The sequence below is a fragment of the Protopterus annectens genome, chromosome 1.part2 (assembly GCF_019279795.1).
Source record: "Protopterus annectens isolate FY-2018-M chromosome 1.part2, PAN1.0, whole genome shotgun sequence".
In the NCBI taxonomy this organism is placed as follows: domain Eukaryota; kingdom Metazoa; phylum Chordata; order Ceratodontiformes; family Protopteridae; genus Protopterus; species Protopterus annectens.
In genome coordinates, this window is record NC_056727.1 from 504,597,506 (window position 1) to 504,624,669 (window position 27,164).

General features: G+C 40.0%; 1 protein-coding gene across 1 annotated transcript in view; it reads right to left on the reverse strand.

Moving 5' to 3' along the window:
* LOC122789817 (two pore calcium channel protein 1-like) overlaps nucleotides 1-26,483 on the reverse strand; it is a 2,103,677-nt gene extending 2,077,194 nt beyond the window's left edge. Inside the window, exon 1 of the mRNA XM_044057259.1 lies at nucleotides 25,608-26,483. Coding sequence (XP_043913194.1) covers nucleotides 25,608-25,742 — 135 coding nt within the window. The 5' untranslated portion in view covers nucleotides 25,743-26,483. The remainder of the gene's footprint in view (nucleotides 1-25,607) is intronic.
* Between the last annotated feature and the right edge of the window lie 681 nt (nucleotides 26,484-27,164).

Sequence of the window (27,164 nt, forward strand, 5' to 3'; positions counted from 1 at the left end):
AGGAACTGTTTATCCGAAGGGGCCGTAATGAATTTGGATGGTCTTCTGGGGACAGGTTCCACAGAATCTGAGTTACCCACGCCTTCCGAGCCACTACCTGCATAAGTGGGTCGAAGGCGGAGACACCCAGGAGGTGGAGGGTCGGGATCCAAAGCCTCCGGTATACAGACTCATCCTCGGAGGGTCAATGGAGGGCCAATTCCCTCTGTTTGAGGAGCTCAAGGATGTCTGAAAAGGAGACATCCTCAGAGGGGGACCGTGGGGAACCCTCCGACTCATCTAAGTCGGTATCTGATGTAGTAGACTCAGGGGAGTCTGTGTGTTTCCTCTTACACGTCCTCTTCCGAGGGGTTCCCCTGCAGGATCAGGAGAAACCTTGGAAGAGGAGGAAATTCCCAGTGGGGAAACCTGGGGCGATGGATCCCTGGGCCTGAGAGCAAGAGGCTGGCAAGAGGCGTCTGCAGGCACTGATGAGGGAGGAGCTAGAGGGATGGACCGTTGACCAGGCTCAGAGGCCAGGACACTCCTCATCACCTCAAAGGCTCCTCTCCCCGGGAGGCCGGAACACACCGCTCGAAGAAACAGGAATGGCCGGCTCCAAAGAGAGAGAAGGCTCCGAGGCCGATGGCGCCGAGCTTACCAAAGCCGAAGCCCCGAGAGGGAGAGCGGGGTCGGACAAGGGTCCGATGCCACTAGCCCCCTCGGAGCCGACAGTGGAAACCCGACGACCGGATCCCTCCAAGGAAGGTCTCAAGGAGGAGATCGGAGCCGAGGACGATGGAGCCGAAGGATGTATCGGCTCCGGCATCGAAACAGTCGCTGTCCCGAGAAGTTCCAGCTCCGAACTACGGTGTGGAGTCGGAGGAGGAAGTTCAATGATTGGGGCTATAGCCGAAGTCTGTTGAGACGGGCTATGGAGCATTTGGGCCAGTGCCTGAGACTTCAACAGCCTGCTTACCACCCTCTCTAAATCGTGGTCAGACAGCCTGGAAGATCTTGAAGATCGGCTCGATGGCTCTGCTCCGACAAAGAGGAGACCCGGGCCGAGTGGATACTCAGTATAGAAGGGGACCGAGATCTCTTACGGGTCGAAGCCATCAGCCGAAGTCCCTTGAACTCCAGATGGAGCCGAGATATCTCGGCTCCGATGCTGCATAAAGTGTCGGCTCCAGCCGGAGCCAACAAAGCCACAGTAGTCAGGGTATCTGAACCGGTCGGCGCCGAACCCACTACTTGAACAGAAAATTTATCGGCCCCAGCCGGAGCAGATGTCAGCTCCGACGGAGCCGGAGCCACCGGAGGAGGCTTGGACACAGTAGCCTGAGCCTTCGGTGGCTTAGGAGGTTTTCCTGACCCTAATTTAGGAGGAGAACCTTCTGGCTTAAGTAAGCCTCGGAGGATGAGCTTATTCCTCCTTTCCTGCAGGACTCTCTGGCTAAAAGCATGACACAAAGCACAGGAGTCCTGCAGGTGCAAAGGCCCCAGGCAATAAACACAAGAAGTGTGACCGTCTGTCAGAGACATTTTCTGACAGCACTGGTCACACTTCTTGAAGCCTGAGACCTTGCCTTCCTTTGACATCCTAGGAGGATGGAAACACAAACAATCCCAACAAACACACAAATTAATCCCTTACACAAACACACAGGAAGGGAATAACCAATGGGGAATTAGGCCTGACTAAAAACTTTAGATTAAAGATTATAAAAAGTTTGAAAACAAGGGAATAGGGTGGGCCTGTAACTAACTACAGACTAAACTGACACTAAAAGGGAAAAATAAACCCCTAACTAATCTTTTTCTTATTTCACCAAGAAAAAACTTACCTCAGCTGGCAAAGGAGACCTCTTTCGCTAAGCGGCAAACGAGATCTGAGGTAGTTCCGCCTTGCATCATGGGATATAGGGTTGCCTCGAGCTGGTAAAAGGAGTTCTCGAGCTAAAGCAAGTGCCGAGTCGGAGCCGAGGATCGGCTCCGAACCCATCCAGCAAGAATGAAGGCGAGATTGACAACTTAACATTACAGCTTCTATGGGACCTGACAATATCCCAGTCTGTGTTCTACATAAATTACACAGTGAACTGGCACCTCACCTGTATGTCCTGTTCAATCACAGCCTCACCTCAGGCTTTGTCCTTACCGAATGGCACACTGCTGCAGTCATCCCTCTCCACAAAGGAGGAGCGACTACAGACCCTAGGAACTATCACCCCATTAGCCTGACAAGTCTGCTATGCAAGGCTATGGAACGCATCATCATAGGTAGGTACTAGGCTACCTGCCCGAAGGTATTTATAAGCCTAGCCAGAATGTGTTGGCTTTCGCCACCCCTTAGATTAGTTCCCTGTGCCTCTGTCCGAGATATAGGGAACCTCCAATCTCTGGATCCCACACAGTTTAGTTTTGTGAAGGGTAGATCATGCCTGCTCAACCTGGTCAACTTCTTTTAGTCAGTCACCAGAGCAGAGGATGAAGGCAAGATGGTTCACACAGCCTACCTTGAACTGGCCAAGGCCTTTGATGCCATTCCCCACTCAGGAATCATAGAGAAACTCACTAAGCTAGGCATCAACCCCTATATTACTAGGTGGTTTGCAAACTGGCTCACAGATAAAACCTACAGTGTGAAAGTAGCTGACTCCAAGTCAGACTGTCAACCAGTCACGAGTGGAGTCCCACAGGGTTCGGTCCTGGGTTCTCTCCTGTTTGGTATCTACTTCTCTGAAGCCCAGGCCAACACGAAGGGACTCTGGCTGACAAAGTTCGCAGACGATTGGAAGTTGGGAGTCATAATTAACTCCCCAAGTGATGTTGACATCCTACAGAAAGGCCTCACTGAAACCAATGACTAGTGTCAGAACCATGGCCTTAAAGTCAATGCCAAAAATGTGCAGTCATCCCCTTTAGGAAAAACCCGGTTCCCATGAATTACTACATCGATGGTAGTCCACTGAACAAAGAAGGCGTCATAAGAGATCTGGGAACAGAGGTTGACAGCAACCTCTCTTTTGACCACCACATTGCCACTGTGGTCAGAAAGTCCTTCTATGTGGCACATCTCATTACTAAGGGTTTTGCATCCAGGAAGAAAGAGGTCATTGTCTCCCTCTACTCTTCCCTCATTAGGCCAACCATCAAGTACAATGCCCCATTTAGCATGTACCTCACTAGACACCTACAGAAACTGGAAAGGCCGCAAAAATAGCTCACAAAGAGGATCTTAGGCCTTAAACACTTGTCCTATATGGACAGACTCAAAACCTCCAACTATTCTTGGTCTCATATCGCCTACTTAGAGGCGATCTCTGCTTGACTTACAAAGCCATGTCTGACCTAGCTCTGTTAGAAATGCTACATCTAAAGAAATCCCAATCCCTCTGCACTACACGCTCCAGCGACCTCCACCTCATTACCACAATCAAACAGAACAAGCTGGAGGGACAGGCTCATAACCCAGAGACTGCCCATACATGTCAAGCGGAGCGTCTCACTGGCCTTCTTCAAGAGAAATCTTGAGGAATGGATGGGAAATAGAAAATTCAGCCCGGGAATCAATCCAGTGGCTCTACTTGACAGAGGCACTGGGAGCCAAGGTCGGGTGGCACAAGTAATTCTATGGGCTAGGCTTGTAAAGGCTCCAGGGCCATTAGCCTAGTACACACCTATGAACAAGGGAATGGATAAAGAAGATTCTGCTGACATGGATGTGCAACTAGGGATACAGACAAAAGGCAAGAGGGGGCTGGAATTTACTGGAAAAAACTGGCAAAGGAACCAAGGTACTGGAAGCAAACAACTACAGAGGGAACAGTAATAGAATGGGAATATGCCAAGAATTTATTTGGACTGCAAGTTAGAGACTGCCTTCCCCATCAAGGACCGATATCAGAGTATAGGCAAAAAGAATGAAATGGGGGGGGGGGGCTAAACGAAACACCAGCACTGGTAGAGATTTAGTAGAAACAAATGAACTAGTAAAATCCACGAAAAACCAAAATGAAGAGCAGGAACACGATGAGAGATAGCTTAAAATAAATGGATGATTTTATTAAATCCAGATAAAACGTAAGCGCTTTCGGCCAGAGCAATCCCCAGCCTTCATCAGACAAACAGCGTAGGAGTGTGTGTCAAAACCTTAAATAATGTTTAACAATTTACTATGCCAATCAGAACAAAATGCATTTCCTGATGAACTGTTACCACGGAAACATTAAAGCAGAAATGCTTTTGTAGAAAATAAAAACATGTTGTTTAAATCAAATATACAAATAATGATAGTTAAACCTAGTTTTTAAACAATTTCATGAATATTCCATGTAAAAATCCATATACATTATTTACAATACATAAAATAAATGAACAAGTGCAAATTGCTACTTAAAAAATATATAAATATGTATGTATGATACTGGATAAATTAATGTTACCCTTAAATAAATGCAGATAAGGGCAGGTTCTCACCAAAACGTACGTGCATTAATCAAGATGTTACAAGCTACCCATGTTGTACATAAAACTGGAAGTATTTCATTTGTGAAATGACTTAGTTGTAACTCAATAGGTCATGTCATCGGTTATGTGATAACCACTTGAGCACACATTTGATAGAAAGATTTTCGTTAATGCCTGGTATAAGGTGTGCCCTAGTCCTGACTTGCCACATGAGTTCGTCGATCTCTAATTTGATTTGCCAAGGGCCACCTCTAATTTCAGGCATCCTTTGATGCACAATGACAAAATTAAAAGTATGCCCTATACATTCCATAGTGTGTTTGGCTAAAGCATTGTTGACATCTTGCCTACTTACGGCATACATGTGTTCATAGATCCTGGTCCTAAATCTACGCTCTGTCTTGCCAATGTAAAAAGCTTCACATTGGTTACAGAGAGCGGCATAAACCACTGATTTGGACTCACAGTTGAAAAAGTTGTTGACCTTATAAGTTCTATTGTTAATAGTAAATTGTGTTCCTACCTTGATGAACTTACATTGGGCACATGCACCACATTTATGCATGCCATTTGGTCGATTTGAAATAATCCTATTCGATGGTCTTTCTAAGATAGTTTTAAGGTTTTGGCCCCTCCTGTAAGTTAATTTAGGTCTTGTACCCAAAGTGTTTGAAAGGGTATTATCATGATTGATAACATCCCAGTTTTTATTAATAATTTCCCTGATTTTTTGAAAATCCAAGGAAAAAGTGTGTATGAAAGACACACTGTAGTTATCTTTTTCCAAACAGTTGTTACCAAGTAGGCCTGGAAAAATTGGAGTGTCAGTAGTTCTAACGCCCACGTCTGTTGTAGCTGATACAGAGATTAACTATCTTGATATCATGTTAATTAAGGACACAAATAAAAGTAGACTGAAAAGCATTATTTATAGAAAGCCGACACATTCCAACAGTTTGTTGCATTTTTCCAGCAATCACGCGTATTATCAAAAAAGATCAGTTATAAAGGGCCAGCTAGTAAGGGCAGCACGCATGGTAACTGATGACCATGATTTTTTTGCTGAGTGCAACAAACTTAAGAATATGTTTCTGACAAGGGGTTACCCTTTAAACTTAGTCAACAACATCATATTGGAAGTATCTAATAAACGTAGGGACGGTTATTTTATCCCCCTACTTTCCACTAGTATTACAACAGACGTGGGCGTTAGAACTACTGACACTCCAATTTTTCCAGGCAATATGCGAGATAAATTCAAATGGAAAACAGTCCATAAGCAAATACAGACAAATGTAAACCAAAGTTCACGTTAGATACAGTCTAAGAAGAGGACTACAATGTAACCTATATGGCAGTGTTTGTGAGTAATTTCCAAGCAAAATGTATCTTCCATGATCATTACCAGTAACGTCCAGCAGAAACAGCGAGAAAATGAAATGCCAAACATTTATGCAGTATAAGAACTACAGAAAAACAATGCATCACTTTAAGTCCACCGTGGTCACTTTAAGTCCACCATGGTAGCTTTTCAGTTATATCTTCTTTAAGATAGAGAAAGAGTTCTCAAACTAGCAAAATAAGGCAATATAAAAAGAGGATGAACCCTCTTCTCACCAGTCCTTTGTTCAATGTTTAACATTCTATTGTTACAATATTGTTAGATCTTGATAGTTGCAATACCTAGTACAGCAATTATTATCTAACCTCAGCACAGGAACCTTACTACATACTGATAAAACAAAAGCAGTATAACATCCAAATGTTCAACAGGCGCTACATTCACAAAGCAAATAATCATACTGCACGCTTGCACTGGGAAACTCTTTTTACCATATCAAAATTCTAGCATCTGAAATGAGCCCAGACAACCAGTACCTTTATTCCCACAACCTGGAACTGAAATATGTATTCGCTATGCATAAATTCACAAGCAAGAACTTTCTAGGTGCAAAAGATTTACACGATTTGCTGAATAATTAAGTCACACATTGCTGGTTTCAACTTACTGTCTTTCAGTTTCAGTACTTTGAACATTTAATCAATCTTAAATTACGCCTTACAGACTTTACAGTACTCTCTGTCACAGTGTATTTTTGAGCTTCTCTATCCACATTTTGATTGATCCTTTTGCACAGTGTTCTCTGTGCTTCTTCACTGTATGGTGTTGGTGTCCATAACAAAATAAACTATTCTCATAACTTTGCTCTACCACATAACAGAAAAACTTTTCATTTTATAAATTTAGCTTCAACATACTTGATTAAGAGTGTTTTTGCTATATATGGGTGTACCTCTTTAAGGATGATTTGTGGCACACAGTGCACATAAATTCTAGAGAAATCAGTTTGAATGTAAACATTATGAAGGTTCAACCACATTTTCTGTCCACGTGTAAATACATTAAACCTCCTGTCACAACAGCAGAGAAATATATTTGTAGATGTGAAGGAAAATATTTGCTTTTAAGAGCTTCTGTGTCCAGACCTGTGCAATTGTAAAATTCTCAGCAAAATATAGTTGAGAGTTCTATCATTCTTTTGCCACAAAGAAATTTGGTTAAAAATGGAAGATTTGAGTCCAAAATCTGGTTCAATACTTACTGAAAGCAGAGTTGTAAAACTTGAAAACATACAATGTGCTATATTGTTGCATATTTGTAAATATTAAGTGTGCTACATTGCTGCATACTGCTAGGGAAAACAAGAAAATAGCAGCACTTGAGAAAAAAAAAAGAAGTTAAGTCTTACCATAATGTTCCATCTGTGTTGTAGATATTTGTTCATTCATTACAGATAGGACCTCGGTTCCGTCCTTGGAACCGATACGGCCATTTCCCAGCTCGCACAAGCCAAAAAAACTCTCAGCTAAGAACCTACCCACAATGCTTCTCTCCTAGATACTCCAGATTGAGTTTGCCCACCCTAGATAAAATATGTAGCAAATGGAAAAAATAGTAGGAGGCTCTATCTGAGCAAATACCCTAACCAGGTGTTCCTAAAGTACACCAGGAATCCAGGCAAGGAAAGGAGGGCAAGAAGTAATGAATGAACAAAGGTCTACAACACAGATGGAACGTTATGGTAAGACATAACTTCTTTATCTGATGTAAATCTTTGTTCATTCATTACAGATAGGACAGAGTCCCCAGCTACTTGAGTCCTGGGTGGCCCAAAGGAAGGATATTCCTGAGCGCCATACAACCAAAAGATGCTCGTCCCCTGGAGGCCAAATCCAATTTGTAATAAGATATGAAGGTATGAGGTCTTGCCCAAGTGGCTGCTGCGCAAACATCATCCATAGAGGCTCTGGAATGAAAAGACACAGAAGTACCAATAGATCTGGTAGAATGAGCCTTTATTCTGGAAGGTAAGGGCAGCTTATTCTGTTGGTAGATAAAGGTAATGACATTTCTAAGTCAAGAGGATAAAGTCACTTTGGAAACAGGTTTACCCAATCTGGGTCCTGCAAAGGCCACAAACAATTGGTCGGTTTTCCTGAAAGATTTAGTAATGTCCAAATAATAACAAAGCTGCCTGTGCACATCAAGGATGTGCAAAAGGTACTCCCCTCTATTAGAATGCCTTGGGAAGAAGATCGGCAGGTCAACAGATTGGTTAATGGAAAAGTCAGAAATGACCTTGGGCAAGAAAGAAGGGTCAGTACAAAGGGACACCATATCCGTGTGGAAGACCAAGTAAAGACTCTTGACACTCAAGGCCTGCAGCTCAGATACTCTTCTCGCAGAATGAGTACAACTAGAAGTATGGTTTTCCATGACAAAAATTTCAAATCACATGAATCAAAGGGCTCAAAGGGAGAGCCTGTGAGAGACTGAAACAACAGAGTCAAGTCCCAGGGTTCTAAGGGAGGCTTGACCGGAGCGGAGGTTTAACATGTAATACTCCCTTCAAAAAGGTCTTGCCCAGGCGGTGTGACATAATTGAAGAATTATCAAGACCATTATGAAAATTGGCGATAGCTGCTAAATGTATAGTGATCGTTGAAGTTGAGGCTCCTGCATGTAGAAGGGTAGTCAGGTACTGTAGAATCTTTTACATAGGCATAAAGAAAGGATCTAAGTTATGGTCTTTGGCCCAAATAGAGAACCTAGTCCATTTATTAGAATAAACTTTCTAGTGGAAGGTTTGTGTGAGGCCAGAAGAATTTCATGAACAGGAGATGGTATGTCAGGCAGCCTGGCAATTATTGGAAGGGGAGGAACCAAGCTGTGAGCTTGAGACTGGGCAGGTTCAGATGAATCAATCCCTGAGGATGGAATAACAGGTCCTGGGAATGATCCAGGATCCACGGGCTGTGAATCAGATGAGGCCATAGAAACAGGAACCAGACTTGACGTGGCCAGTAGGGAGCAATGAGGATCACTTTGCTTTTCAACCTCTGAGTTTTCTGGAGAAATTTTGGAATGAGGGGAAATGGGGGAAAGGCATACAGAAGACCCGGGGGCCAATCATACATTAGAGCATCCCTCAGTGGTTCCCCCTGAGGGGGAATCAAGGCAAAATAACTCCTGCATTTGTAATTCAGGGAGGAAGCGAACAGGTCACAGCAAGGCTTGCCCCAATGTTGGAAGATCCGATCTGCAATTACAGGGTTGAGGGATCACTCATGAGGCATCAGGATGTTCCTGCTCAGACTGTCCGCAATAAGGTTGGAACTCATGGGAATGTGCGTTGCTATAAGAAAGCGATTAGAAGCTATGTGCATTGCTATAAGAAAGTGATTGGAAGCTATCGTCCAATGCCAAATCTTCCTGGCTTCCCGACACAGGGGGTAAGATCTGGTTCTGCCTTGCTTGTTGATCTACCAGACGATTGACATGTTGTCTGACTGAAATTGCAATGGTCCCCGAGGGTAGGGATGCATGGAATGCTTGCAGTGCTAAAAGAATTGCCCTCAGTTCCAAGACATTTATGTGCAAGTTGGCCTCGATGGGGGTTCAGGTGCTTTGGACAGTCTTTCCCTGAAAATGACCCCCCACCCTAACAGTGAAGCATCCGTGGTCACCGTGGCTGTGGGTTGGGGAAGACAGAACGGTCAACACCACAGATTCTTTTGTGGCTCCATCCACCATAGCATTTCTTCCTTGAAACGGTTTGTAAGGCGTATCATGTGGTTGAGTGGGTGGGTTAAAAATGACCATTGTGTGGAAAGGAGCCACTGCAGGATTCTCATGTGCAGTCTCACCAGTGGTACTAAAGTAATGGCAGCTGCCATGGAGCCCAAGTGTTGCAGTACAAGACGTGCTGGTACAAACATGTGAGGAAGAAGGTCTTGAATTTGGTGTCTTATTTTCAAAAGCCTGTGAGGGGAGAGAAGCTTGACAGGATGCTGTATTGAAGACAGCTCCAATAAATTCCAATATCTTCATTGGGGACATCTGAGATTTGTCTTTGTTGATTGTAATCCCCATGTGGGAGAGCGAGACCTTGAGTGTAAGAGAGGCTGCGGACTAGGAGATTCCTGGTCAGAGCAGTATGGAGCCAGTCGTCTAGATAGGGAAACACTTGGAATCCTTGTAGTCGAAGATGGGCTACCACAACTGCCATACATTTGGTGAACACTCAAGAGACTGAATCATTGGCTCCCAGCCAGAAGCGGAGAAACCTCCAGGAGCGGTGATCCATCTTTATGTGGTAGTACACATCTTGTAGGTCTATAGAGCACATCCAATTGTCCCTCCCTAGGAAGGGAAGAATGGACTGTACTGTGACTATCCAGAACTTTTGAGGTTTTATAAATATCTTCAGTAGGCTGAGATCCAGAATTGGTCTCCAGTCCCCTGTCTTTTTTGGCACTAAAAAGAACTTAGTGTAAAACCCGGATCCTGTCTGTTCTGGTGGGACTGGTTGGAGGACTCTTTTTCTTAGCAGGTTTTTCTACTTCTACGGCTGTTAATTCTCTCTGATTGTGTGGTACATCGGGGATTCGTTTGACTGGTCTGGGAGTTAAGTCGAATGGTATTTGGTAGCCTCTGGATATTATTCTCTGCACCCAAACAAACATCGGTAGTAACAAGATGCCAGGCTGGTAGATGCAGAGAAAAATGACCCCTGACTGCTTCCAGAGGAAAGCAATTGGGCCGCTACTCAGGAGCGCTGGTAGGGTCTGCCAGAGAAAGAATCTCTGGCTCCCTGGTTACGCAGACCCCCTCTACCCCGAAAGGGGTGTCTTCCATATGAGTTGCCCCCTATGCCCTGGGAGGACTGTTCACCACAAGTGTCACAAAAGGATCCTTGGGATTTCTTGAACCAAATTTTTCCTCCCTTCTGGTTCCTGGAGTAGGACCTTTGGGGGTTGGAAAATCGTATACCCACAACAGACAAGGTCTTTCCATTTTTGCAAGTGTGTCTCGTACCTTGGGTCCAAAACGTACAGATTTGTCGACAGGTGCATTGATGAAGGATTTAAATATTCAAAGCATTGGCTCCATCGTAGCTGATGCAGCAAGGGTGGTTGGTGCCGACAGGGGAGAGACTGCTGTCAGAGCTGAGACAATATCTACCGAAGCAGACATCGGTACCAGGTACAGGGTGGATGCTGCAGGAGGATAAGCAGGGGAAGATGAGATAAAAGATCCCGAGCCAGGAGGGACGGAAGGTCTAGCTGGAATGGGCAAACCCCTAGCTGCCAGAAGCTGGTCCACAACCCGCACTAGGTCTAGTTCAGAAAAACTCCTAGTGGATCTAAAGGAGGCTGCTGAAGTGGAATCAGGTCTTTCTAGAAAGGGGCTAAACCTCTGCCCCAAGAAAGGGTTGTAAGATGAAGAATATCTTGCCCTTGGCAGGTATTCAAATTTTGGAGCTGAAGAAACTGTTGGCACCATGGCCAGGGATGGTGCCAAGGTATGTACAGTCATCGGAGCCCATGGAGCAGAGGAGACTGTCGGCACCATGGACGGGGATGGTGCACAGGCATGTACAGTCATCGGAGCCGATTTGGGAACCAAGGACAGCACCGAAGTCAGTGGTGCAGTTGTTGGAACCAAAATAGGAGTGAGTACCATGGTCGTCACCAAGGGAGAAGAGACAGATCCTGGTGCCGAAGAGGTCTGCTCTGACAGCGCCGGCGAAGCACAAAGCAGACTTGGTTTGTAACTGACGGAGATGCTGGAACCGACTGACTCCATTTTTCCTTAGATTTTTTGGTCTTAGGAGGGGGTGTGACCTCCGACCCAGATACAGCCTCCGAGAAAGTTGTCTTGAGTAAACCTTTTAAAATAAGTTTATTCTTACGTTCTGCTAGTGTCCGATTACTAAACCTAGCACAAATGTCACAATCAGCTTTAATATGATCCACGCCCAAACAGTAGACACAACGGACATGTGTATCTGAGTTAGGCATCTTACGTCCACACTTGTCACACTGTTTAAAACCCAACTTAGCTTTGTCTGCCATGGTAAGGAAACAATGCTATCCTATAGAAAAAATAAGAGAGAAAATATCAGTGATGCTATGTTAAGGAATACCACTAATAAAAAGGGAAGGTCTGTCAAAGACAGGAGAGAGGAACAGTAACAAAAAGGGTAAAAAAAAATTAAATTACCAAGGAAAAGGGTAGGAAATAGGCCTAGGTTATAGGCGACAGTAAGAAAAGGCTAACTTGACTAAAAATTTAGTAATTTAGAAGAAAAACTGTCATAAAAACAACAATTTACTACTTAGCTTTGAGAGAGATGGCCAACGCATCTGACTAGGAATGCGGCAAACAAGATCTCGAGTATATTGTGGGTAGGTTCTTAGCTGAAAGTTTTTGGCTTGCGCGAGCTGGGAAACGGCTGTATTGGTTCCGAGGATGGAACCAAGGTCCTATCTATAATGAATGAACAAAGATTTACATCAGATTCAATATTTGCAACCCAGCAATAATCTGCCACTTATTACACATTTGTTCTTTAAAAGACAAGGTCCAAAGACTACAGAAGTGTACGCTACTTGGGTGAAAAACAGAGCCAAAGTCTGCGAATTTGATGAGCTGCATGATTTTTGACTGAAGACAAAAACAACCTGTGGTATAATAATATTCCATCTCTTGTTTCTTAATTTAACAGAACAAATTGGACCTTAAAATATGAATGCATACAGAGCAAATTATATGACAGAAGTATACAGTAACTGATGAAAACGTGTGCAAAATATGATGGGAGTCAGGTAATAAGGGAAAAACTGGAAATAAAGGTTGTGTGTTATAAAAGTAATGAATCTGAAAAAGAAAACTATATGAAAATAATAAAAAAGAGACGTCAGGCTGACTGCACACTTGATTCAAGTCTAATACATGTAAGGCTACAAGCATCAGGGAGCATGGTTCTAAGTACATTGGGAAACATTTTTCATCAAGATATTATTCAGTTCTGCAAAACATGTGATTTTATGGTAGGAAAGAACATTTTCCTAAAACATCTGTCAAAACACAACAAATCTGTTCAAAAAATTGTTTCCTGTAGAACAGAAATATAACAATTAAATATATGTGGGTACTACATACATAAATTAAATTATTTCAAACAGTGAACTCTGAAAATAGTGAGGCATTGGTACATGATACTTTGTTGGAAAGAAATAATTAATATTCATAATGTAGAATTTAAACTAAATACAGGTTCAGAATGCAATATCTTAGCAGAAAATACCTTTATTTATTTTATATTTGTTAACCGGGAAAGTCCGACTGGATGCATGTCCATTTTCAGTGGAGGCCCATGGAGAAAAGCGCCACAGTTAAATTTTAAGCAATATAAGGTGTATACAGAAGCATTCAAACTTACATAGCTAGTACCAAACTTAACATTGACTGGTAACATAGCAGTCAAGCTTAATATTTAACATATTAACAAAGATTGAGGCATTACATAATGGTGAACATTGTAAGCAGGGGTTGCTTTTTTTGCTTTATACAGCTGAGCTGTGAGCAGGTTAGCCACAGTAGGGAGTACAGCAACAAAGAGAACAAAGATTCGGCATAGTAGGGAGTATAGTAAGCAGGAGAAGAGACAGAGATGGGAAAATGGATAACAGGTTAAGTAAGAAAAGCAAGAGACGCAAGTAGCTTAAGTATAAAGTAGAGTTGTAAAGAGAAAAGTAAAAGTTTAGCAGATAGATAATGGCATCCTAGCAGTGAAATATGAGTCTCGACTAAGGTGTTAGAATTAGAGGTTACCTAATAACCTTAAAAGCTTTGGCGCTGGAGAAAACTCAAAAGAACTCACTAGATATTATTTGTGGTGCCAATCATGGCCATAATTGGGTAAGATAAAAACTTCTGACACATTCAAAAATGCGAAGTTCACTCTTCATTTCCAAGTGGATGCACTTACTTAAACGAACTGTAATATTATGGGTTAAGTAGCTAATAATAAGTTAAGTAAATGAATTCCAATATTCTGGGTTAAGTGGCTTGTAAGAAGTTAGGAATGGTATGAAAATTCTTAGCGTGAAAACAAAGACTGAAGGTTTTCAAGATTATTCACACTGACACATAGAAATCTCAGTAAATGTGGACAGCCACAGCAATGGTATCCTACTGCAACTGTGATTATTTACTTACAGGGTTTGAAGGTATGTCAAGAGAATATAAAACAAATAAACCCAGATGCAGTGTTGGGAATCTGTGGTTCCAGGAAAAAGTACCAGTCACTCTAAGGAGTAAAGTACATCAGGAAATGAAGAAAATGAAGGAGACCATGGGTGTTATGAAAAAGCAACCGATGAAAACAAAATGGATGTACACTATAGCCACTATAATGAAAGTAAACAAAATTTGTATTTATCTATAGCTATGAATAAATCAATACAGCATTACATGTTACTTATATTTCAGGAAATGGTCTTAAAATGCCAACTTGTTTCCTGTACTAAATGCAAACTAGGATTTCTGACAGTTAAGGCCAGATGAATAAACCTTCAAACTGTGCACATGTAGTATGCCAGCAGCAAGGCTGCAGTTCCTTTGATTTCTGTTTGGCATTTCTTCTGCACCAGAAGTATACCAAAGAGTTGTTGCATAGAATATCTTGTAAACATAACTGCTAACCTTTAAGTGTAGTTTTAATTGTAGTGGTCACCTGCTAAGAGAGAATGGCAAGAGTCCAATACAGCAGATGAATAAAGACTGCACAACCTCAAAAAAAAAAAAAAAGAAAAACACAGCAAATGTAAAATCAGAATGACAAAACAGAAATGCATGTATTATTTTTAATGTCACAGTATTTGGAACATAGCCAAGAAAAATGAATGGATTATATTTTAATGTCACAGTATTTGGAATATAATAAAAAAAACATATGTACGTATATATGTGCATAAATATAAATGTATATATGTGTGTGTGTACATGGGCGTGTGTATGTACACACACATATATATATATATATATATATATATATATATATATATATATATATACATATACACACACATATATATATATATGGTTTACCTTCATATTGTCGATCCTACTATGGGCGAAACCGCTTCCATGAATACTGAAGTGCAAATGTCTCCAAAGTCGAATTCCACATAACCGAACGGCAAATCCTTGCCCCCTTTTTGACTCATGGTAGCACTGGTGTGGAGGTGTGGCGTAGCTGGAAATGTCGAATTCGACATTATTTCGATATTTCGAACATTTTGCAGAAACGGTTCGCTTAAGTGGCCAGTCGATCATGTGTCATCGACTCTCTCTCATATATATATATATATATATATATATATATATATATATATATATATATATATATATATATATATATATATATATATATATATACACACACACACAAACATACATATACACAATTTATACACACACATGAATATATGTATACATGTGTGTGTGCATATATATATATATATATATATATATATATATATATAGATATATATATATATATATATATATATATAGATATATATATATATATATATATATATATATATATATATATATATATATATATATATATACACACATACAGATATATGGATTCACTTCAGAAGACTGAAAACCCACAATCTCAAATCCCATAAGAACGCCACTCAAAATCCTGAAAACTCAAAATTCTGAATTCCAAATGACTGAAAACACACAGGATACAAACACTGACTATAGACAAGACAAAGCATATTACTTTCCACAAGTATGAGCAGGGGGACAAGCGCCCCTGCACCCCCACATTCCCTGCTACTTAAATATATCAACTCTGAGATCACACTTCACAGAAAAAAATGGCAAACATACCATTACAAGTTTCATGAATGCCTGTTGTAACCTTAGTAATGTTCCCTTCTAACTTGCTATACTACAACATAACTCATGTTAGTGTAGTGAAGTGCAATCTCTGAGTGGATATATTTAAGTAGCAGGGGGTGCGGGGAGCACTGGCAGTAGGAGTCCATTCCCAAACAATGTCTGTCAGCAGAACAGACAGACTCCCTGCCTCTGTGCCGTTGGGATGGCTGCCCACAATCAATACTTCTGCAAGAAAACAAAAGAAGCTGTGCGAACTGCAGTACTTAAAAAACTGCACAAAACAACAGCTCCTAAAGAAATACTGATGTCTGGTATATACAGACATGTTAAATTATTCATGTATGGTGGGCTATTTAAAAAATGTATATATATATATATATATAAGTGTATGTAGACTGTTCTAAAGCTGAAGAGGATGCTAAGGACTGAAAAGTGTAAATTATTAAAAATGTGCCTTGAACATGTACAAAGTTTCATGGCTTACATAAATAGCCCTGTCATGTTCAGTATACTGATAAAAAGAAATTATAATGATCAATATGTGGTAAGGAAGCCTACTCAAATGTTACATACATACATATGTGCGTACACAAAAATAATATGTATACACACGTATATGTGTGAACACAAAAAATATATGTATGTACGCACACACATGCATGTTCACATGCTTGCGCGCATGCGCGCACACATGCCCGCACACACACACATACGTATATGTGCGAACACAAAAATATATGTATGTATGCACACACAAACACTCATGTATGCACACACATATGGACGCACGCATACACACACACATGTATGCACGCACACACATGACGTGTGTGCACACGCACGCGAGCGCACACGTACACACACTGTGTGAACTGCAGTACACACGTACACATGTATGCATGCGCACGCACACACACATGCATGCGCACGCACACATGCACACGGCATGCACACACACATACATGCACGTGCACACATGCACACATCTGCATGTGCACACACCTATGCACGCGAGCATGCACACACACACACCTATGCACTCGCGCATGCACACACACATATGCACGCTGATGCACACACACACACATGTGCACGCGTACACACACATATGCACGCGCAAAGACACATGCATGCGCACACACACATATGCACGTGCAAACACACGCACACACTTATGCACGTGCACACACACACACTTATGCACATGCACACACACGTATGCACACGCCAAGGACACACACGTATGCACATGGACACACATATGCATGTATGGTGGGCTATTGAAAAAATGTATATTTTATATAAATATATATATATATATATATATATATATATATATATATATATATATAGACATACATGTGCATGTAGACTGTTCTAAAGTTGAAGAGGGTGCTAAGGACTGAAAAGTGTGAATTATTGAAAATGTGCCTTAAATATGTAAAAAGTTTCATGGTTTTCATAAACAGCCCATGTCATGTTCAGTATACTGCTCAAAAGAAGTTATAATGATCAATATGTGGTAAGGAAGGCTACTCAAATGTTACATACATACAAATGTGCATACACAAAACATATGTATACTCACACACACACATGTATGTGCGTACACAAAATATATGTATGTATGTGCACACACACACATATGCGCACAAGCACACACACATATGTAAGCACACAAACATGTATGCAGACATGTACGCAGACACACGCAAGTACGCACACATACATATGCACGCGTGCATGCACACACACTTAAGCACACACACATATTTATAAATCTACCTCACTAGGTTGACACACCATTAGGTAATATACAAGAAAGGGGAACCCAAAAGATCAGAAATGCCAACACTAAACCCCAGATGCACAAGTAAAATCTTCTCTGTATGCAACCAACAAAAAAAAAAAAAAACATTTTTTGTAGGGGCAGGACCATCCCCCACCCACCAGTTATATACACCAACTCAGAGATCACACAATTCCCTGGAAAGAGAATATTCCCTCACTCACAGAGGATTGTCACTCTTACATAACTGTCAATCTTTTGCAGTCAACTTCCTTGCTGTCACCACTGTGGCAGTTCAAGAAAGTCAGGTGTTACCATATATATTTAAATTTTGTAGCTTTTACAAATAGGAACTGTTACATGTGGATGCACAGCTTCAAAGGTTAACATTAGGTAACTGTTTGAAATGTAGGGACCTGCTAGAGTAAGTCCCGAAATATGGAGACTGAATGGCTTAAAGATTGGACTTACATGCAGTAAACTTGAGATGCCATTTCTCTGAATATTTCCTTTTCTCCAAGGAATGGCAATCTCGGAGTTGATACATATAAATTCAGGGGTAGGGGGCTTGCCTCCCACATGGGGGTGAAGAGGCCACCCCCCCCCCAGCAAAAAGAAATTTAAAGGAGAAGAGCGATTTTTGTGATTCACTCTTTTTCTGGTTTTTAATCTTTTTTTTTTTTTTTGGCTAGTTGGCACTCTATATTTAGCATGCCACTGCCAACAATTCAATAGAGAGCCCTAACATTAACTTATCTGGACAGTGTTGCATATAATGCAGTACACACAAGCTCTAAAGAAATCTGTTTTAATGTCTGTGTGTGTAATTTATTAAGCCTCCTGACAGTTTCTCCTTATCACACTTATAGCAGCATCAGGTTCCAGCAATGATACATTTCTCATGCTCTTAATGCTTTCTACATTTTTACACTATTTTTATTTGCCTTCAACTCTTATCTTTACAATCAAATTTTTACAGAATTCTGACTGCTCTGTGAACTATTTTAACTGCATAAGAAGTTTCTGCACATACCAATTTATTTACCAACTCTGCTTCTCTCAACAACCAGTCTCTTGTCCAATTACTCCTGATGACGCCGTTTCATACCTACTTACAGTGTAACTCACCAAATTCACCGTCTTTGGTTCAGCTCTTTAATGTAATAACATAAGCGTCAATACATCCTGTGGGATAATGTGCATTTGTGAAGTAGAAGGAGAAAATAATGGTTCCTTGGCTTACTACAACTGTACACTTGTCTCAAGGCAAAACTGAAATGTATTATATGCTTTCAGGTTTTCTTTCCTTGCAACATTTAGAAACATGCTACGCTTTTTCAGGATTCCTCAGCACACTACTAGCAATCAGGAAGAAGCAGAATGAATGCAACATTTCTTAAGCGAAAGATGAAATTACTTCTGACACCAGTTCACATACAGTATAACATATAAATGAAGCGAGGCATTAGACTTAATGCTACTAGCTCCATAAGCAAAAAAGGTTACAAAAGACAAGACCGTATGAAACAAACATGGAATTGAATAAGGCTAAAATATTGACACTTGGTTACAGTGTTCTGCACTGTGATGAATACTTCTTCACATCGAATATTCTGAAATGTAAAGGAAATACATGGTATAAACAAAACTGTAAGGCCTAAATGGAAAACAAGACAGATGCTGGTGCATCAAGTGTCAGTAAGAGTACATCTCTGATACTGTTTAAAGAGACAGGAAAGATTAAACAGATTGTAATTACAACTGAAAACCACAGCACTTAGTGATCAGAAGCAAACATACAAATCAGATGTGTACTGCAGCACCAAAAATGAATGCAACATGGGCAGCCCACTGCATCAATGATAGTAATGTAAATGAAATAGCGATGAGAAAAGTAACCCAAAATCTGAGCAGAGGTAGTGGCTAGAAAGCTGCAATAACATAAAGAAATCTCAACCTGGTGAATTAGAAGGACACATTGGGATGATTGCAACGAAAGTCACATGAGGGGAGGGTGTCATAACAAATATAAAGCACTTTAGCAGTGCAGACAACCAGATGGACAACAAACAATTAGGAAACAACATTTACAAACAGAAAAAACCCACCTTTTGAACATTAATAATAATGTGGAAAAAAGAAACCAGCAGAAACCAGCAAAACTGAGATGTAAATTTTGCCTGGCACTAAACCAAGTGGACCTACTTTGCTACAGGTACTAATTATAAACTATATTCAGTTTGTTCAATTTGTAAAAAGGCCTTGAAGAACTGAAATATAAAAGCTAATTTGAGTGGATTAGTACTAATAGAAAAGTGTCCTCCTGTTATATTTCAGAACAAAACTTACATGACATGATACATCTCAAAAACACAACTGCTACATTTCACTTGCATTGTGTTAATTCCTCAACTAGTATTCTTCTCCTTAAAGCATCCAGAAACACCATTAAACTTCACCCCTCCCCTAAAACATTACTTTGCATGTATTGTTCCCACAATTTCCATTTTTTTTCTATGTAATTTGCTCTTACACTTTTCTAAAGATCCCAATTCTTTTATCTCTGTTACAATATTCAGTACCTCAAATACAGTTGCTTTAGATTAAATCCACTGGCTTCCAAAAAGCAATTACCATAAAATGGAAATCAAATTTAGCAAGGCCCTACTTTGTCTAGGCAATTCAGATCCTGCACCCCAGCTCAAAAAAAAATCATTACTTTAGTTACACTCATTTGCTCACCCAATATTTCTGACAAAATACTCTGTAGAGAATTTTTAAGTCTGCCATCTCATTACACTACCAAAACATATGCTCTCAGTTACCCTTTTCTTCCCCATCACAGCTCTAACATTTGTCATCTGGGGAAAAAACCTTTGGAGTTTGCTTGAGGTATAAAAATAGTTATGCAAACACTTCCAAACAAATATCCTAAATCTTCTAATCTTCTATACTTTGTTACACATTTTGGGAGATATACATAGGTCATCACATTGTTTCCTTGTGAATTGCTTATCAAATCTTTATTAACCTCTTTTGATTGATTCCTATAGTTATAGTGTAATATTTAAGGATGGCACAGTGGTGCAGCGGTTGCGTTGTCACCCAACAGCAAGAAGTTCTCTGGTTCACTTCTCAGCTGGGGTCCCTTCTGTGTGGTGTTCGGCATGTCCTCCCTGTGTTCATGTGGGTTTCTCCCACATTACAAAGACATGCGTATGCAGCGTTTCTCCCCCGGCCTCCACTGAAAATTGGCTTAGTTCCAAGTCGGACTTTCCCGGTACACAAATGTTAAATAAATAAAATTATACACCCTACTAATTATCCCTTTTTAACAGCAGCTTCAGTTTTAGATTCAACCAAAAACTCTACCAAAGAATGCCTTTCACTTAGTATTCCCCTATCCCTTTCTCTCTTTGCCCTTTCTTATCAGGGACTGATATCAGAAAATAGGCGGTCTCTAGACTGCAGTCGAAATGTCTTCTTGGGTTTATCCCAATATATTACCTATACCTTTCCAGTTATTTCCTCTAAATACTTTGGTTCCTTTGCCAGTTTTCTCCAGTAAATTCCAGCCCCCCCGTGCCTATTCTCTGTACAGCTAACTGTAGTTATCTCTAACGGCAAAATCTCCTTTTTCAATTCTCTTGTTGGATTAGTTTTCAGAGTATTTTCTTCTACTTTATGAATATTCTGTGTGGCTGCTGTTATTCTCCTTAAGGATCTGAACCCAAATTCCCACTCTCTCCTTATTCCTTGAATCCACACCCGCATCATCATCATCATTCCTTTCCACTTTGAATTATACCTGTTTGTGTCATATATATAAACCTTAACTCTGTAGCTCTTAAAATATCCCATCAAATCAGGTAATCCTAATCTACCTTGTTCTGTTGGAAGGATCAACTTATCCCATGTGACCCTTCCCCTTCTCCCCTCCCAGATAAAATACTTCAACTCTTTATTTACTACTGTCCACAACCTCTCCTCTGGTTGATAAAAAATATTCCAGACCCATATACAAAACTAAAGGAACTAAAAATATTTTCACTGATTTTAGCTTGCTATTCATATCAATAAACAATAGCGTCCAGTTCCAGTTTTCGTATTATCTTTTTATTTTTTTTAGTCTTTTTCCACATAACCTTAGCTGCCACAACAGAATCATTTTGATCCATACTCCTGAATACTTCAGTTTATCTCACCCCTAAAAAATACTGGTATTGCTGGACCAATTCATGTTTGGGTACATAGTTTACAGCTACAGCCTTTGTTTTATCTTCATTAATTTTATACCCCCAAAAGACTTGAAATGGTCTCAAGATGCTCCACAACAATGAAATGTATTTTTCTGGTTTTATCAATTATAAAATAATATTTTCTATTAATAAAGCCAACTTTTCTTGATTACTATACTAATTCTATCCTTGAATTTCTGACTCACTTATTCTCTTTGCCGGAAAGAGGACACCCCTATCTGGTTCCTCTGTTCAGACAGAGGTTGTCAGAAAGGAACCCTCTCAGTTTAATTTCTGCCTCAGATCCCTCATACATTCTCCTAATTAACCTTATTATTCTATCAGGGAATGCAAATGCTTCCTTTGCCCTCTTCATAAAATCGCAGCTTACTCTGAAGAATGTTTTCTATGTATCAAGACACACCACCACCAACAGCATTTTCCACTCTGCTTGTGCCTACAACAGATAATCATTGTCCTATTAAAGTTATCAAATATTTGTCTTCCTTCCACAAAATGTGTACCATCCTTAAACACCATAAAATATGTTGGATCACACAACTGACTTTATAGCTTTACAACACTGTAAAGGCAAAGGGCTCGAAAGTTTTCAGAATCAAATGTCCACCAAAATATAGTGCTTCATAAGAATACAGTTTACCACCGTCACAAATATTGCATAAATGTAATGGAGGCCTTAAACTGGTAAGTACTTCATAAGATGCTTCTGGGGAGTTCTAAATTTAACTACCAATCTGAGTAAAGCTAGCAAACACTTATGTCACTTACTGGGCATCAAGTTCTTGCGGTACTGTTGCAGTCCCATCAACAATTAAACTGGATTACTGTCCTATCCAGTACTTTTTGCAGTCACGCAAATACTGCTGAGCTCATCCACCAAGATTGCAAACAGATACCGTTCTAATTTCATTGCATGGATTTTCTTCATATTTTGTCTTGACTGACAAAACTACTGTACAACTGGGAAGTTATCTGTACATAAAGATCTCCACTCTGCTTAAATTTGTGTAATCAAATACCAGTAAAGTCAGAAATATAAAGGTTCTCACAAATGTTGCTAAAAGAATATGAATACAATTTAGTCTTGCCAACGAACCAAGGAAATGTTTTGTGGCAACACAGATTAACTTCTAATATGAAAATACAGGCTGCTACCATAAAACAGAATCATGTATTTTCATGTTCAGAGACTGCTATAGCAAAATACTGTCAACTAATATGTGTTACAAAGAGATGATGAAACACATTACTACTACAATGACTATTCCTCTTCCTCCTTCACAGCAAATTATTTCTGTAAGATAATATTATTAGGCAAACAACATCCAATAGATAACAGAAATTAGAAGGCAAATAACATCCAGCAATGTCATAACTGTCCAGTTTATCCCACTAGCACTACTAATTTTGATAAGCCTTTACAACCTTCACCCAAATACTAATCTCCTCCAATCATATTTTTTCAAACTCTCTCAATCTCCCCCTCTCCTCACACACCCTTAATCCTTTTTCATGGCTCCTTCTTTCTCCTAGCTTTCAAAACCTTAACTGAACAATGGAAACAATGCACATATTTGACTAATCAACAATGTAAACAATGTAAAGTACTATTCTTTGTACACAACTTATAATAACGCAATTATGAATAAGGTCACATTGTTTTGGGCTTATTTTGATGGTTACCCAGGTTAAATCTGAAAATTGCCCAAGAGAATCTGTGTTCTACCCTGGAGACCAAGATGATAAATAAAATAAATACATACATCATTTAAAAAGTAAGAAAAAATTCAGATTTAAAATGGAAGAGCCTCTGATACCAAAAAAGATACTTATTACAAAGTGCATATAATGACTTACAAAGAAAAGAAACTTAAAGAAATGAAAGGTGAATACTAAGATGCTACAACAGTACAAAGCCAATGGTATTGGATGAAAAACATCAGTCAGTCTAACCAAAATATATTTCACAACTGTAAAAGAGAACATGTACAAGATGATGACATCCTTTTGATGACATATAGATACAAGCCACAAATGTATTCATTCTCTTCTGTAGCTACTGACACTCGCATCTCATCACATAGCCATCAACTGCTACAGGGTATGTTAAACAGCTATCAGTCAGGCTATCAGGAATGGACACAACACATTCAAAAAATTTAGTTAAATCATCTTCCCCTCTCAGTACTTCTACCCAGGCTATGTCTGACTGTTATTTAATAGTAAAAAGTATGTTGTTAATAAAACATAATATCAAGCACTGAAAAAAGCTGGGGACCAAAGCAGCCTTCATCAGTACAGAAAGCCTTGAAGTATGTGATCTGTCACCCAGCCAAAGTACTTTCTAATTGTTTCACTCTGCAGAAAATATGCTAACAAAACAAACTAAATCAGCTTGCCATGAGAAAATGCTGAGCAGACAGGTTTCTTAAAAGCAAACCTTCTACCGCGAATTAATAGAAACAAATACATATTGTGATGACCTCAAAAATAATTAATTTTACTGACTGAAATGCTTATTAAAAATAAACAGATATGGACTGATGGGCTTATATTTGGTTTACACAATTTCAAAACCTGATGGTATTACTTTTTCATACAGTATTCAGCACTGTACAGAAAAACATCTGATACAGAGTTCCAGTACTACTTCAGCTTGCAGTGTGTGAAAATGACTGAAAACTAGACAATTGTTTCAAATATTAGTGTCTCAACAATCTCAGTTCTTATACTTAACTTAAAAATTAATATCAAGAGAAAGCAGGCTCAACTAAATGCAATATCCCTTAAGGTGGTTATGTTTAGATTGGAGTTGTTCCTCTGTTTTGCTTTCACACAATAAATGGAATTAGCAAATCCCTACTTTCAGATCATCTATCAGTGCAAATCAACCTGTAGAAATCACTTGTAATCAGTTATTTTTAACATATCCCACAGGACACAGTTAACTGCTATTCATGGATGTTCTGAACCTAATGACAATCTTTACAATATACATTCATAGAGGGCTGTAATATTTTCTGGAAAGGCTGAATTTGAGGATATACTTTTCACAGCATGCCTTCATGAGTTTTTGAATTAACAGGATGCCTGCATTTTACTGAGTATAGATATGGGGGCTGTGGGCTGTGCAATTGCAATGTCCACACATGCAGACTCACACTTTAGTTATCCCATCCATACCTCTTAACCTCTTCGTCCAAGAAATCTTAACAAAACCTATAACAATGGAGGGGGGGGGCACAAAAAATACGGACCGATTTTAAATATTGCTCTTATAAACTTAGAAAGTAGCTAGTATAGCAGGATTTGTGTTTGCATACATTTTCTGAAGGGCACGAAGTCTGAAATTCAAATGGATGTCATTATTTAATAACTTCAACTGTTTGCCAGAAAACCACAAATTTTATGAGGAACAGACCAAAATTCTGAGTCAAAAATGCGGACATTATGCGAAAATCTGGGCAGCTGAGAGGTATTGGGGGGTCCATTACCCTGCCTAGGGCCCCATTTGACAATGCTCCGACTCTGCGCAGACTTAGCTCTTTCAATTGTAGGAATGCAGCTACAGCACGAGTAGTTTTAAAAAATAAATAGCATATATTCCCCTAAGACACTGGAGATCAAAGTCCCTTTGTTTTTTTTACACAGTCTATCAAGTTAGCAATGCTAACAACTGTTTGCGGTGTTCTTTAACTGCAAACAAATAGTGGGAAGAACCAGACCACCACCACCACCACCACCACTACAATTGGGGGAGGGGGAGCCAGCGTGGAAAAAGCAGCAGGGTACTTTTTTTACTACGAAAAAGTTACCAAAGTTAGGTCCTTATTACCTGATGCTCAAAGGAACCAACGAAACTGTCATCCTGTTGGCTGCTCGCTCTGTTGATTTCAACGCTCTCCTTAAAGCGCAGCTGCTTCTTTGCAGTTGTTTTGTAGGTTGCAGATTCTCCGGTCTCCTTCGACATTACTTTACGTTCACTACACAAATATGGTTTAATGTAGTGTTTTTTACTTCAGGCAGTAAAAGTCCACTTTCCAGGATCCTTAGCAACCAAATTTGCCTCCTAACGTCTGGGTTATCTGTTGTTTAACCGGTTACAACATCTATTAACTCGCAGTTCATTACTTTCACTTAAATTGCTTTTTAAAAGTTGAGACGAAGACGATCCATACGGGGACACTTTATTAAAAACAGATCGTGAATGAAAGCGTTGAAACAGGGTGTAGAAGCTATGTTGAAGTTATAGTCTACAGACCTGATTTTTGACCTCTCATGTGACTGACTGCTGCAGCTAACGGAAACACCTCAGCAAAATAGTCTATCTGCGCCCATCCTGCTGATTTACTTGCTCGTTCCCACTGGATCTGTTGAAGTAAGAGTGTTTTGTTGGAAAAGTAGTATAAGTAGAGAGGGCGGATGGCGAAACGGGGCGGTATACGGGTACTGTATACCACAAGAGCTTACAAGACGAAACTTTGGTTAACCTGGTATCCTGAAAAAGGAATAGTAGGAATGAACATTAAGAGTGTGTCTATTTTGTTGAAGCAAGCGGCGAATCCCTACAAATATCAACTTTACCGATAGTTAACTGCGCGCGACGGGTCCTTGTTTTGGAGTAACCGCGAACTACTTATCACTTGTTCAGTTTCAATGAAAGGCAGCAACCACCACAGAACGTTAATGTGTGTAGCTTGTTTTTTGAGAACGGATACAGCTATGATACTGATACGTAACCGGCGATCCAGTTCTTGATCTCATTGTCCCAAAATTAAAGCCACCCCTTCCCCTTTACTGGGATATACCGTACGTTCATTCATCTGTTCTTACCTTTTGGTTTGCAAACAATTAAAACACCATTGCAACTACCATCCCATGTTTAATTATCTTGCTTTTGTCCAGTACTTTTGTCGATTTCTGAAGGGCATAACCACTGCCCAGCTCTCAACTGTCCAGAATTTTGAAAGATGTCCCTGAGATTGTTTTATGTTTTTGCTTTCCTCCTAAAGTTTTTTTTTGTTGTTGTTAATCCACTGAGGATTGCAGTCATTATTGCCAAGCAACAGTATGCATTATTCAGCAAATGCATGTTGATGCAAAACCTGTTCTATTAATCTTTAAGTGCATTAGAGTACTATTTTAAAATGTCCCTGATTTTTTTTGGCATATTTCACCCCCCCCCCCCCCCCTGCATTATTTCTGGTTTTGTCGAAAATTGCTGAGGGAAAAAGTTTAGAGGTATGAGCTACAGCCAGCTGTGGTAGATTAAATGGCCATAGCCCAGTTACTAATTTAAAGCCAACTACTTCTGGTTATCTTCATAATGCAGGATTTTCAAGGGAATCATTTTCAAATTATTCACTTAAGCCCTACATTACTACTAGGACTG